At 48.9% G+C, this 15,006-nt stretch overlaps 1 protein-coding gene across 2 annotated transcripts in view; it reads right to left on the bottom strand.

Annotated features, from left to right (window-relative positions):
* PDE8A (phosphodiesterase 8A) overlaps window positions 1-15,006 on the bottom strand; it is a 134,861-nt gene that overhangs the window by 31,836 nt on the left and 88,019 nt on the right. For both annotated transcript variants that reach the window (XM_058665518.1, XM_058665519.1), the window contains exons 6-8: window positions 14,154-14,242; window positions 10,207-10,285; window positions 7,789-7,926 (exon numbers count right to left, since the gene is read on the bottom strand). In XM_058665518.1, the coding sequence (XP_058521501.1) occupies window positions 7,789-7,926; window positions 10,207-10,285; window positions 14,154-14,242 (306 nt within the window). The remainder of the gene's footprint in view (window positions 1-7,788; window positions 7,927-10,206; window positions 10,286-14,153; window positions 14,243-15,006) is intronic.

Below are 15,006 nucleotides of genomic sequence, written 5' to 3'. Positions count from 1 at the left end.
GGGAGGAGATTTGATAGAGGAGCTTGGGGATCTCCTCTGTCAGGTTGCAATCCCTGCAGGTGAGTGCTAGAACCAAAGGCTGGGAGCAGCCCAGACCAGGCCAGGCTGCGGTACTGGCTGGCATACAAGAGGGTCAGGTCTGGGGGAGGGCCAGGCTGGGCCAGTTTGTAACACCCACTGGCAGATCCGAGGACCAGGACTAGGTGCAGGACAGGCCAGGTCGGGCTGCAGCACCCACCAGCACATGTGAGACACAGAAGTGTGGGGTGTGAGCCTGGGTAGAGGGGCTGCAGGGGGCTCCCCTGCTGGGTCACTGCTCCCACTGGCAAGCATGAGAAATGGGATTGGAGAAGACCAGGCTGGGCAGGGTTATAACACCTGTTGGCTGGAATGTGAACTGGCTTACGAGGAGAGCCAGGCTGGCCTAACTGACTGTAATCACTGTTGCATACATAAGCCAAAATAAGTACAGGCTGGTTGGGCTTCACTGCAGCATCAGCTAGCAAGTGCTGGGACTAGGGCAAGTCCTGTCAAGCTAGACTATAGAACCACCTAGAGAATGCAAGATCTGGGAGTGGGCCCAGCAGGGAAACTGTGGGCACTTACTTCTCTGAGGGGATGCAACTCCAACTGGTGAACATGAGAACCAGGGCTGGGGGCAGGCCTGGCTGGATAGGTGGTGGCACCTGCTGGTACAAGTGTGGGTTGGATAATGGGTTGTTTGGGTTGAATCAGGCTTCAATGCCCACTGACCTGTACCAGAGCTGAATGGGATGTGGGACAGACTGGATCAGCTGGCTGTACATACTGGCAAGCATGGGAACCAGGGCAGGGGGTGGAACTAGTAGGGGTTATTGGGGTCACTCTGACTAGGCTGCAGCTCCCACTGGTGTGTGTGAGGACCAAGTGTGTGGTGTGCAGGATTGGGCTGGGCTGTACTGCTAGAGACAGAACTGACCCAGCAACTACAACTACCAGTGTGAGTGTAGGCTGATGTGAGTGACAGACAGAGCCAGACTCTGTACTGGCAAACACACACAAGAGGTCAGGTCTGGGATGAGGTTTTGTTTGCGGATCCCCCAACTGAATCACTGGACTCAGAACTCCAACCACGGTGAAAATCGTAGGATCTGTGGTCTGAATGTAGAATGCATATGTCAGAGTTGGGCCTCCTCAGTGGCTAAGATGGAGTAGTGGACCACATTCCCAGACGTACAAGGAGGATATGGCAGTCCATTGGGACCTGCAGAGGACACCTAGTACCATAGCAGAGGAAAGAGGGCAAAACAAATTGGTCAACTTCCCTAGCAAAGCGTTGGTGGCAAACATCTGGGCAAATGGAGACTCTAAGGTGGACTGTGTCCGCCAACGGACTTTGGAAGGATTTCCTCATCCTTGGATCAGTGAGGTTGACAGCATTTCAGAACTATCAAAACCATTTGAGAAGAACCCTTGAAGCATGCTCCACATCAGGGACCCTGGGATGACATTGGGTGGCCGTTCCCCTCCTACAGTAGAGGCTGGGGGAGGCTTCTCCCTCTATCTCTCCCCTTTCCCAGATATAGGAAGAAGAAAATTTAGAAACAATGGTCTTACCCACTTTCCCCTAATCCTCGACCTTTCCCACCTTAATCAACTATGTAAACATCATCAAAACTAAAAAGAAAAGAACAAATAGGTTAAGACCCTACAATCCAAAGCTGGGGGGCTTGTACGTTCTATTGTGGCACAGCAGGTAAAACTGCTGCCACTCCACTTCCAATCCACCTCCCTGCTAATGTGCCTGAGAAAGCAGCGAGCATGGGTCCAAGTCCCTGGGTCCCTGCACACATGTGAGAGACCTGGAAGAAACTTCTGGTTTTAGTCTGGCCTTGTTGTAACTATTAGACAAGCAAACAGAGGACAGAGGATCTCAATCTTTCCCTCTCTAATTTTGATTTTCAAATAAATAAATAAATATTGGATAATAAAAACAAAAACAAAACTACAGGGCTGTAATTGTGCCAAATGGTGCATATAACCATAACAAATGCATCTTCCCTTCCCTTCTCTTCACATCAACTAACAAAATCAAATTATTAACCTTGTGTAACCTGGACTGTTGGCCTAAGAAGTTTAGAACCAATGGTTTTCCTTGACCTCACATAATCATATACTTTAATTTTTAAATATTTTTTTCAGATTTATTTTATTTTTTATTGGAAAGTCAGATATACAGAGAGGAGAAAAGCCAGAGAGGAATGTCTTCCATCCATTGATTCACTCCCCAAGAGACCTCAACGGCCTGAGCTGAACCGATCCAAAGCCAGGAGCCTCTTCTGGGTCTCCCACGCAGGTGCAGGGTCTCAAGGCTTTGGGCCATCCTCGACTGCTTTCCCAGGCCACAAGCAGAGAGCTGGATGGGAAGTGGGGCCACCAGGATTAGAACTGGTGCCCATATGGGATCCCAGAACATGCAAGGTGAGGACTTTAGCAGCTAAGCTACTGTGTTGGGCCCAATTTTAAAATATTTTATTTTTCATTTGAAAGGCAGAGGTATATACTGAGTGAGACAGACAGACAGACAGACAGACACAGAGATAAAGATTTTCCATTCACTAGTTCACTCTCCAAATAGCTGCAATGGCCAGAATTTAGCTAATCTGAAGCCAGGGTTATTTCTTGGTCTTCCATGTGGGTGGAGTGGCCCAAGGACTTGGGCCATCGTTTGCTATACTCCCAGGCCATAACCAGGGAGCTGGATAAGAAGTTCAGCAGTGGGCATATGAATAAGCACCTAATGGGATGCCAGCTACACAGGTCAAGGCTTAGCTTGCTATTCCACAGTGCCAGCCACCCCCACCCCCTTTTTAAGATTTATTTATTTGAAAGGCAGTTTCAGAAAGAAAGAGAAAGAATCTTCCATCTGCTGGTTCACTGTTCAAATGGCTCCAACAGCCAGGGCTGGGCCAAGCAGAAGCCAGGAACTCTCATTGGGATCACCCGTGTGGGTAGCAGGGACCCATGTACTTGGGCCACCACCTTCCCTGCTGCCTTCCCACATACATTTAACACTGAGTTGGCCCAGAGGCAGAGCAGATGGGACTTAGACAAGCACTCTGCTATGGGATGCTCTACAAAAGGTCAGCCCCTACACTTTCTCCTTTAAACGTTGTCCTGCTGGCTGGTCAACTGGGAAGCAGCGTATCTGGGACTGGTCTACCTTTCTCTGGGTGGTCACTCTGATAAACATGTGTCAGCTCTTCTCTTTGGTGTACTGTCTGTCCAGTGTCAAGCAGCCAGGGTTTAATTTGCTCCGGTAATATCCTGGTCATATAGGACCCACGGATTCCTGAATAAAGGAACTACACAGGACAGGAGGCCAACGAGGCAATGGGTTCTGTGTGCTTCCTTTGCTGCTGGCGAAGAAGGAAGAGCTGCGTTGGGTCACCCACCATCCTAAAAGGGTCTCAATTCACCCAAGTTGCTCAATCCTTGAAACTCCTAAAACCCACCGAAACCCCATTGTTCCATAATCTTCTTGACTTTCCGAGTCCCTGAAGACCTAGTGCTGGCCCAGGTCAGCAGTGGACCATGGTGGCCTTGGCAGCTTAGCTGAAGTCTGCTGACCCTAATCCCGACATGAAGTCAACTCCATGCTTAGAGTTTGGCAAATTGCACGCAGATGCCAATGGTAGGAGGGCATCATGACAGGCTCGTGTGGATCAAAAAGAAGCTGGGACACCCTTAGAGAGGTAGAGTGTCATCACTGAGGCTCCCTGACCTAACTGTAAAAAAGAAAGGGACCCAAAAAGACTCAAAAAGGGCCAGAGGAGGATCTGGCTCAGGAAGGAGACACAGGCCTTGGTACAATACAGAGAGGATCCTGGACTGGAAGCAAAGGCCTGTGCCCACAGCCAGCAAAGGATTTCTGGCAGGAATGAGCAGGTTGCCCTCCATGCCACAGAGATGCCTGTTCCCTAGGGGCTGCACAGACTGCCTCAGGGCCCCTTCTGGAGTTCACTGTCAAGAGAAATGTGGGGAACCAATTATGGTGAAGTTTGTAAAACTCTAAGACTATGAGGCCAGCAACACGATGCAGCAGGCTAAGCCTCTGCTCTTGCCACAGGCATCCCATGGGCGCTGGTTCATGTCCAACTGCTCCACTTCCCATCCAGCTCCCTGCCTGTGGCCTGGGAAGGCAGCCGAGGACGGCCCAAAGCCTTGGGACCCTGCAACCCATGTGGGAGAGCTGTAAGAGACTCCTCATTCCTGGCTTCAGATCGGCTCAGCTCAGCTATGGAGGTTACAGCAAAAACAACAGATGGAAGATCTCTGTCTTTCCTTCTCTGGGTAATTCTGCCTTTCAAATAAAAATAAATACATCTTTAAAAAAACACTCTGTGAATACACTAATAGCCACCAACTGTGTACTTTCAGTGGGTGAATCCACAGAACTGGTATACACACATTGGTACAGGAGACCAATCTAGTCAAGCAATCAACACTTAAGAAAATCTTTTTAGGATTTTCCTCTCTATTCCTTTCTGAATAGTCCGGCAAATGTTAAACCAACATGCAAGAGTTAGTGAAAACTTCACAGTTCATGCCACAAAGAGCACACATTAGCAACAATTTGCCGTGGTTCAGAGGCTTGTCCCCTGAGTCCAGTTGTCAATGGAAATGAAAAACTATTTACTTATTATAGCGAGTATTTACTGATCAAAAAGATAGATTAGCTTCTCATAAATACCATATAAACTTTGGCTCCTGCAAACGGTAAAAGCTCTACTTTAGATTGCTGTCCTGCAGATGGAATTGGATGATGTATTAGCACTTAGCCTAGTCAAGGCTGCAGCAAGCATTCATAAGCAGCCTGCATCAGTGAAAGGGGCCAATGCCTGGGCCTCTCTCCAGCCCTGGGTCCCACAGGACTGTCCGAGCCTCACACAGAGCTGGGCTCCTCCAGCCAGTGGTGTGGTCCCTCTTGGCACCCATTGTCTTAAGAATTAAATCATCGTCATCCAGCTGTTCACTCCCCAGGGCCAGCTCACAGCTCACCCATGGTAAACAACCAAGGGACACTTGGGGCTTTTGTTTTCTCAACAGAAAAAGGGAGGCCAAGGTCAACTGTAGAATTCTGATGGCCAGGCTAAGGGATTGGAACTCTGTACTGGGGCACCAACTGGACAGAAGGATCTAGTCAGACCAATCATTTAACAGCGTAGGCTGGACTAACTGGAGGTGGAGGATTATAACTAGGATGCAAGCCCTAATTGGATTCGGCCACTTGTCCAAAACAGGCGCTAAGCAAAGACAGGCCCAGGTCTGTAGTTCAGGGATGAACGACTCTCGGGGTTTGGTGATGGGTTTGATGGAAGAGAACAAAAGGGCAGAGGGCAGGCAGTTGCTCTAACAGTTAACTTGCTGGCTGGGATGCCTGTGTCCCATACTGCCAGGTCTGGGGCTCCAGCTCTAGCTGGGCCTCCAGCTCCAGTGCCCCATTGCAGCTTTCCTGCAATGCAGAACCTGGGAAGAAGAAGTGATGGTTCAAGGAGTTGGGTTCCTGCCTGCCATGCAGAAGGTCTAGATTGAGTCTCCAGCTCCTAGCTTCAGTCCCACAGGCAGTGCACACACTTGAAGAATGAACTAGTGATGGCAGTACTGTGTGTGTGTGTGTATGCGCGTGTGCATACACATGTATGTGTGTGTCTTACATTCTGTCTGGATCTTTCAAATAACTAGACACACAACAGTAAAAGCAACCAGAGGATGGTTCACAGGCAGACACAGCTGACAGACTGGGAGTTTTGCTTATAAAAGATGAGAGAAAATTGTTAAGAAAGTTGAATTTCTTATTTTAAAGATTTGAATGGCAGGGTACAGAACAAGCAAGAGAAAGAGGCAAGGAAGGAAGGAAGGAGAAAGAGTGCAGGAGGGAGGGAGGGAGGGAAGGAGAGAGAGACACACACAGACAGACAGTGCTTACACCTGCTGGTTCATTACCTGAAAAGCTGCAGTGGTTGCGTCTGCCAGGCTGAGGCCAGCAGCATGGAACTCCACCTAGGTATCCTGTATGGATGCTGCTGCTTTCCCAGATACGTTAGCAAAGAGCTGCATCAGAAGTGGAGCAGCCAAAACTAGAACCAGAGCCCATGTGTGATGCTGGCATCTCAGGAGGCAGATTTTACCCACTGTGCCACAGCACTGGCAGCACTGAATTTCAAGATTACGGGATGTGAGAACCAGCCATTCGAGAAGAGGCTGACATCAAAACCACGGAGGTGGGCCTGGCACAATGGCTCAGTGGCTAAATCCTTGTCTTACATGCACTGGGATCCCATATGGGCACCAGTTTATGTCCCAGCTGCTCCACTTCCCATCCAGCTTCTTGTTTGTGGCCTGGGAAAGCAGTAGAGGACGGCCCAAAGCCTTGGGACCCTGAACCCATGTGGGAGACCCGGAGGAAGTTCCTGGCTCCTTACTTCAGATCAGTTTAGCTTCGGCCATTGCGGACACTTGGGGAGTACACCAGCTGATGGAAGATCTTTCTCTTTCCTTCTCTCTGTATATATGCCTTTCCAATAAAAATAAATAAATCTAAAATAAATAAATAAATAAAACCAGAGAGGTGGATGACATCCTGTGCAGGACAGAAAACATGCTTCAGAAACAAGGAGGACCTCTGGGGCCCATGGCACAGCCCAAAGCAAGAGCCCAGGCAAGCCTGGCAGGAAGCAGGAGGTGGCAGAGAACCAGGGAGCTGGGGAGGGAGGGAGTAGGCTGCACAGGAGCCCAGGGAGATGGTGGAATCTCCCCGGTGCCCAGGCCCTGCAGCTGCAGGCCCTCAGCCAGGCCTCAGAGCAGCCTGCATGTGTTAGCACCTATGTCCTGCTGGCGGAGAACATGCACTTTCCATAGCAGAAAAGGACAGCTTTCTAGAAGAGAAGGGCCATGGAGAGCATGTGTCCTAAAGCTATGACAGAGAGGCCGGCGGGGGGGAGGAAGAGGAGGAGTCAAGGAGGAGGCAGGACAAGGAGGCAAGGAAGCTTGAATGCGGAGACTGAAAACCAAGTTCCCTTACAGTCATTCTATCCGGAAGAGAAGCTGCTGGCTGAGAAGGAGCGGGGCGGGTACGTGATGTTCTATGATGGAACATCCTGGGAATTTCCCCAGCCCCAAGAACACCCAACCACTACAAGTTGACACTTGGTGCTGCAGGGTGGCCCCAGGACCGTCCTGACTCACTTACGGCACGCTGGTCCCAAGGAATGTCTGACCCCGGGCCCACTGCTCAAACAGGGCGGCCAACTCCCCAGCAAGCCTGAGTAAGGTGCCTTGCAGGTCCTGGGCGGAAGGAAGCTGCTCTTTGACAGAGCTTGCCAACCTCTGCCCACTCCCTCTGCACCAGGATGATGTGGCTTCACATGTCACTATGCACTTACTCCTTTTGTTTCTTTTCCACCCAACAAGACGAGCTTCTTCAGGCAAGACTTCTCAGTCTGTCCCAGAGTCTAGCACAGTGCCTGGTACACAGCTCAGTGAACGGCCCTGCGTAGTGCTGCCTCATCACATGACTTCGCCTAGAACCCTCTGCCACACCTACCAAGATCAACTGTTAAATCAGTCGGCTCACTCAGTCTTCTCAGAGACAGACATGATGATTTTAGGGGTCAGTTCAGGCTACCACACTCACTGTGGGCTCACTTCCTCATCTGTACAATGGTGTCCAGCACAGTGCTCAGGAGCGCTGAGCGCTGCTGTCCCCTCCCTCGTGTGGCTGTATAAAGGCACTGACCTCTCACTTACCTTGCCTATCCTGATGCATGAATTTATAGTATCCAGCAAGTCGGCCTTTTTCTCATTTATAGGCACTTCTGCTAATTCCTTCCCTATTAATTCACCCGACTGATAGCCCATTGTTGTTTCAAATGCAGGATTTGCATACTGGAGGGAGACAAAATGGGAAAAAAGACACCAAGTGAATGAACAGACGTTTTCAAGAGAAGAGTCTTCTACCTCCAGCCTCCTGTTTTCTCCTGAGAATGCTCAGGACCTTAGACCTGCCGCAGGGTTGTGAGGGCTGACGAGCACAGGTGCAGGATTCCAGACCTTTCTATTACATCCTCCAGAGCCCCACCCCCACTTGAACCAGTTTGCCCGGGGTAAAGAACAGCTTCTAGAGCAGCTCCATTTAGACGGTGGGGCATGGAACCAAACAGCGGACCAGGAAGGGGCTTTCTATGGCAGGTGCTACCCCCGCTCTCTGTCCCTGCACACACGGTCTCACCTCCACCAGGTCTCTGAACCCCTCCCAGGCCCAGGCTGTGTCTCTGGGCAATGGGAAGAACAATTCTTTGGCCTCTCTCTTCGGGTTCAAGTGAGTGATGCACACACAGAGGCTATGAACCCGGGAGTGCGACACAAGAAAGGCACTGTGGCTGTGTTTCAAAGAGGGCTCTAAGACAAGGAGAGACGCAAAGGAAAGCCGAGCGGCAGCAGCCCCTGCCAAGGGCCCTGGTCCCTGCTGGGCACCAGCTCAGCCACCCCTCAGAACCTGCTTACAAGAGGCAGCTAGCTGTTGCTATTTGTGCCACTGCCATTTATAGGGATGGGAGGGCAGTCAGCTGGATTAAGTGCCGGGACCCCCAGCTGCTTAACTGAGGCCAATGGGAACCAAAGTCCCCCACCCCCACCCCCACCATGGGCCTGAGTCTCCTCCCAGGGCACTGACAAGTCTTCACCAAGGGAGGGCCAGCAGACTCCAGGGCCGGAGTGCCCAGCAGGAAAAGTAAAGGAGAGCTCATTCTCAGACAGATGCTGCAGGTCTGACACAACTCTTATCTGCTGTCACTTAAAAGTGCAAGCCACCTTGTCTTAGTCAAACCCACTCCACTAGCAGCCTGTCATGTATATAGCAATTCTGAAGTCCATTTTTTTTAAAGCTAGTTTGCTTCCAATAAATGTCAGCAAGTGTACACTGTTTTCAAACACAGTGAGAAGGGCCTGCAGACCTATGGTCCAGGTACTCCCTCTCCTGCAAGAGCTGCCCTTCCTAGGGTGAAAAGCTTCCAACAGCAGTGAGACTCAGACAGCGTGCAGCAAACCCTGGTCTCACCCTCTGGAAAGTGGGATGACAAAAGCAGACGCAGACAAAAGACTGGTCCAAAATGGCACCTAACCCACTGGAATCCTCCTTATACCCCATGGTGATACCTTAGCATCCATGAGAATTTACAATTGCCATGACAACTGATGGAAGCCTAGAGGAAAATAAAGGGGTGGATCCTGAAGTCCTGGAATTCCACACCGCTTTCCCAGAAACCGCGTGAATGTTCTGCCCAGATATTAACATAGATTTCCTGGACCTTGTAAATGTAGAAATTGAAATATACAAGGAGGCTGCCCTATCTTTGCTGTTTTTTTTTTCAAATAATCAAATTTTTATTTAAAATTTTGAATTTTATGATACAATTCTGTAGTCTGGGATTTCTCCCTATCCCCGCCAACTGTTTCGTTTTAACAACAAAGCTCTCTTGCTGGAGCTGGCATTGTGGCACAAGGGGTTAACCCACCAGCTGAGAGGCCAGCATCCTATTCAGGCACTGGTTTGAGTCCCAGCTGCTCCACTTCTGATCCAGTTCCCTGCTGATGCACCTGGGGAAAGCAGTAGAGGATGGCCCCCTGCCACCCATGTGGGAGGCCCAAACGGAGTTTCTGGCACCTGGCTTCAGCATGGCCAAGACCCAGCTGCTGAGGCCATTTGGAGAGTGACCCGACAGAGGCAAAATTCATTCTCTCTCTCTGTATGTACATCTCTGCCTTCGTCTCTCTATCACTCTTTCAAATAAGTAAATCTAAAGAAAAAAAAAAGACAAACCCTTTTGCTTGGACTGCCTCATGACTGAGTCTATCCCCCCACCGAAGCCAGGTCCTCCTGCCACGGGCCACACCGGGTTCTCAGCTGTGCAGTATCAGAATAATAAATGCAAGTGTGGTGTTTCTACAGACACCTTTAATACCTCAAATTATGGTTAGTACCTTTTCTTATTAAAGATGATCTATCTTGGTTAATTTTTTCTAGTTAATTCTCTAAGGAAAGCCTGGTTTCTAGAACTTGAAAAAGAAAAAAAAAATCCTACGGTTGGGTGGGGGGAAGTTCAATCCCCAAAAAACAAGCCCACTCACAACAGGAAATCGGAAAGGACACATTTCCAGATGACAAACCTGTATAATGTGGTCTTCACTTGTGATTTCAATGGCTTCTTGGCTTTTCTCTAACGCAGTGAATATTGAGTTACAAGCCCTTGGTGGGTAGAAACAAAAGGACCGATTAATGCTATATAAACCACACGCTCTAAACTTTCTTGTCACTGTGAGGGAGCAGTGGGCCATGGAACCACAGGTCAGGGTCAAACCTCAGCTCTTCAGCAGCTATGATGCCCAGTCAAGTGACCAAGCTCCCATCCTTCCTCTCATATTTTGGGCAAGATTGTGAGGACTATGTGAGAGTCAAAAACCCTCAAACAAGGTATTTTTTGGGATCACACAGCTGGGATCCTCATGAATGACAGGCTAGCTTTGTGCTCTGTTTTCTTACTTAGGTCACACTGTGGGCACTTTCTCATACACACCCTTGGGGTCTGACAACACTTTTTAGCTATACAAGTAACAAAATCTATTGTGAGATGTTAGAAAGTACACATGAACAAAAATTAAAACTATCATATCATATCCCCCACGATAATCGAAGACGGGTTACACAACTGTGTACGGCAGCTGCCTGGTGAGAGGGTTAAATGGTGCAGTCCCTTTCTGGAGAAAGCCAGGAGTTGATGGGACGGTCAAGCACAGCAGGAGTGACAGCAAGTCACTCTAGCAGCATTATTCACAACTGCTAGAAAGTATAAACAACCCAAATGTCCCTCAACTGACTAATACAGGGTTAAACCCACATATCATACAGTACAGACATGCAAGCGAGGCAGTAGAATCACGGGGCTTATACCACCACATGGGCGGACCCTGAAAACATGCCACTGAGTGCTAAAAGAAACCAGTCAGAGGCCCTGGCGTTGCAGGACCCCAGTGACAGGAAATGTGCAGAAGAATAAAATCAACAGACAGGAAGTAGATTAGCAGATACCTAGGGCTGGGGGCAGCGAAGACATTCTAAAATTGTGATGATGGGTGTCAAATTCTGCAAAAGAAAGTTATTAAACTACATACTTTAAATAACTGTATGACATGTGAACTATACCTCAATTAGTCTGTTTCAAAATAAATGAGATTTGAGCCAGAGATGTGCCTTAGTGGGTAAAGCTGTCGACTGGGATGCTGGAATCCATGTGGGTACTGGTTCTAGTTCTAGCTGCTCCACTTCCAGTCCTGATCCTTGTTAATGGCTTGAGAAAGCAGTGGAGGATGGCCCAAGTGCTTGGGACCCTGCATCCACGTATAAATTCCAGAAGAAGCTACTGGCTTGGATAGGCCCAGTTGTGGCTATTTGGGCAGTGAACTAGCAGATAGATGATCTGTCTCTCCTTCTAACTCTGCCTTTCAAACACATAAATAAATCTTTAAGGCCCAGCATGGTAGCCTAGTAGCTAAAGTCCTCGCCTTGCATGTGTTGGGATCACATGAGTGCCAGTTTGATTCATGTCCTGGCTGCTCCACTTCCCATCCAGCTCCCTGCTTGTGGCCTGGGAAAGCAGTAGAGGACACCCCAAAGCCTTGAGACCCTGTACCCAGTGGGAGACCCGGAAGAGGCTCCTGGTTCCTGGCTTCAGATCAGCTGAGCTCTGGCCATTGTGACTACTTGGGGAGTGAACTAGCATATGGAAGATCTGTCTCTCCTTCTCTCTGTAAGTCTGTCTTTTCGATAAATCTTGTAAAAAAAAAACAAGTAAGATCAAATTAGCCGAGACCCCCATAACTAAGTATTAGCTAGTGGCTTAGTCGATTTCTCTGATATGTACAGTTACAGAAACAGCATCATATTCTATGGTTTTATAATCTGCTTTTTCTCATATGTACTATCTTTACATATAAGTAATTAGAGTTCTTCACAATCACTTTTAATAACAGATGATATTCTATTCTAAAGTTATGCCATAATTTGTCCAACTAGCCACTAATAATGCATTTTTTTTTCTCCTCTTGTACAAAAATCCCCCAAAGAATGATCAGGTGATTCTCTTGCCTCAGAAATAAGTAAGTAGGGCCCGGCGGCGTGGCCTGGCAGCTAAAGTCCTCGCCTTGAACGCCCCGGGATCCCATATGGGTGTCGGTTCTAATCCCGGCAGCTCCACTTCCCATCCAGCTCCCTGCTTGTGGCCTGGGAAAGCAGTCGAGGACGGCCCAAAGCTTTGGGACCCTGCACCCACGTGGGAGACCTGGAAGAGGTTCCAGGTTCCCGGCTTCGGATTGGCGCAGCACCAGCCCGTTGCGGCTCACTTGGGGAGTGAAACATCGGATAGAAGATCTTCCTCTCTGTCTCTCCTCCTCTCTGTATATCCGGCTTTCTAATAATAATAAAATCTTAAAAAAAAAAAAAAGAAAGAAGTAAGTAATTAAGTAAGTAAATAAATGCATAAAAAAAAAGCAACTGGCTGCCTGGATGAGAACTGCAGAGACAACCGTTGGTAAACACAAGCAGCAGCGCTTCTCCACTGCTGGTAGTACTAAACTGACGCACTGAACATCACCAAGGGGCCCAGCCGACAAAAACTAGCTCTTGCTGTAGCATGTGGTAAGTCAAGGGTGATATGTGAAGTACACCTCAGCACAGCTCAGGAGAGAGGATGGAATCGAGAACTGGAGCTGGGACTCAAACTCAGGTACTTTGATAAGGTATGTGGGTACCTTAACCACACACTAAACGTGCCCTCCACTGCACAGAGGACAGAGCTGTGCATGATGGGAGACCAGGAACAGAGAGCTAAGCCTTGAGTAGACTGTGGAGAGTCCTGCAGCCACATCATTGAATGGGGCCTTTCCTCTGAAGACAGCAAGGAGTTGCAGGGCAGGAACACCAATGGAGTTAATGTGGAGAATGGACAGGAGGAGGCAAGGCGTCACAATCCAGGCACATTGGGCTAGCAAACGTTCCTCAGGAGAGCAGCCATGAGGATGAAGCCCAGGGGTGGATTCCAGCAGACATGAGGGACTGGGTTTAGGGAAACCTGAGGGAAGCCCAGCTTCACTCAAAGACCACCGGGAAGAGGAGGGTACACTAAGTAAGCTGAGAGTCCTAGGCAGAAAAGGTTGCGGGTCTGACAAGATTTAGACATGGGGAAGACGATGGATCCAGTTCTGGATGTGTGGGCAACTGTCCATAGCACCATTTTCACCATTTTGCTCTTTATTGCTTCTGAGATCTTGGAGGTGAGCCGCTGGCCTCCCACGTCTCAGGTCCTGCGTGGTGACCGAGTAAAACAAGCTCCACATCACCACCTGCTCTGAAAGCTTCCTCTTCCCTGAGACAGGGTGGCAGCCTGCTTCTCCACGGCAGGGCAGGGCCAGGCTGCCGCTGCTCTGGAGGGAGGGCACAGAGGCCCCAGGGCGGCCGCCTCCCTTCCCACACCCCAGAAGCCTCCAAACACTTGTACTCAGCACCACTGCTTTGCTCGCTCAGGATCTGCTTGTTCTCTTCCCCAACCAGCACAGCAAGAACGGGGTTGGAGGGCGAAGCCCAAGCACTTGGGCCATCTTCTGTTGCCCCACTAATCCTAATCCCATTCTGATACCTTTGCTCTGCCTTAGGCACAGGAGCAGGCAATGACCCAACTTGCTCTTTGATCCTGGTAAAGGAAGGGTTAAAGAAAAATAGGACACCCAAGCAGAAAAACCCAGAATGTCAGGCAGCAGCTGACTTTATTGTCCTTCTGTCAACCTGACATAATTTTACTAACTTTTCTCGCTCTTGAAAGAACCGAAAGTCTGCTTGAAAATATATTATCAACCGACAGAAAATGTCAGTGGGGAAGTGAGCGTCAAAAGTACTTTTCTTAGAAAACGCAACCTACAATCTGGCACCTGCAGGCCTGTGTTCATGTTGTTATTTCCTACCACGTGGCAGCTCTGTGTTTCAGGGTCAGCCTCCTGGGCCCGCCAGGGGCCCCACCCACAAGGTCTTGGCTTTGTCAGGCTGCAAGGGTGAAGGGAGGCGTTACCTGAGTTTTAGCTGTGACCGCACCTCTCCAAACTCCAGCTGCAGCAGCTCGTTGTAGCAGGCCGTGATGTTGGGGTTCTCTACGTACCTCTATAAACACAAAGGGGTAATGCGTGGATAAGCACAGTAGCATCTGCAAGCAGCTATGTATTCTAATGAAAACAATCCCAAACATACGTCTCAATTTGATAACTGGAATTCAAAAGTATCTTATTAACACCAATTGTGAATAGGAGATGAGAGACAGTTATATAAGCACCCAGTTAGCTACATTAAGCAAAGTGTTAGGAATGCTTTTCTCTCAGAACCTTCCAGGTTTTTTTTGGATTCACCCAGTTCTGGCTGTTGTAGTCATTTGGGAGTGAGTCAATGGATAGAAGATCTCTCTCTCTCTAACTCTGACTTCCAAATGCAAATAAATCTTCTAAAAAACTAAATTCATACAGCACAATCAGTAGACCTGTGCATGCATTTCTGCCTGCCCTTGTGCCTTAGCAGGCAGCACTTTCCTACGCTGCCAGTGCAGTTCAGACAACAAGCACATATTTACCTGCTCCAGAAGCCAGGGCTCCGCCCACTGTCTCTTATTGCTGTGGACGCTGGAATGTGTACAATGACCTTCATGGAACAGAAACATCTCAGAAAAAGCACACACAGTTCTGAGAAGGGGGGAGTCATTCCCTGATCCAATGTTATATTTCATGAAGTCACTCTGTTGTGTCATAATTCTGTTTAGATGTAAAGGTCTTTTTTTCTAAAGATTTATTTATTTTTTATTGGAAGGGCAGATTTACAGAAGGAATGAGAGACAGAAAGATTTTCTATCCACAGGTTCACTCCCCAAGTGGCCACAA

This window comes from Ochotona princeps, chromosome 6 (genome assembly GCF_030435755.1).
Source record: "Ochotona princeps isolate mOchPri1 chromosome 6, mOchPri1.hap1, whole genome shotgun sequence".
Lineage (NCBI taxonomy): Eukaryota > Metazoa > Chordata > Mammalia > Lagomorpha > Ochotonidae > Ochotona > Ochotona princeps.
Note: the sequence above shows the minus strand (reverse complement) of the source record. Positions and strands in the feature narration are given on the sequence as shown.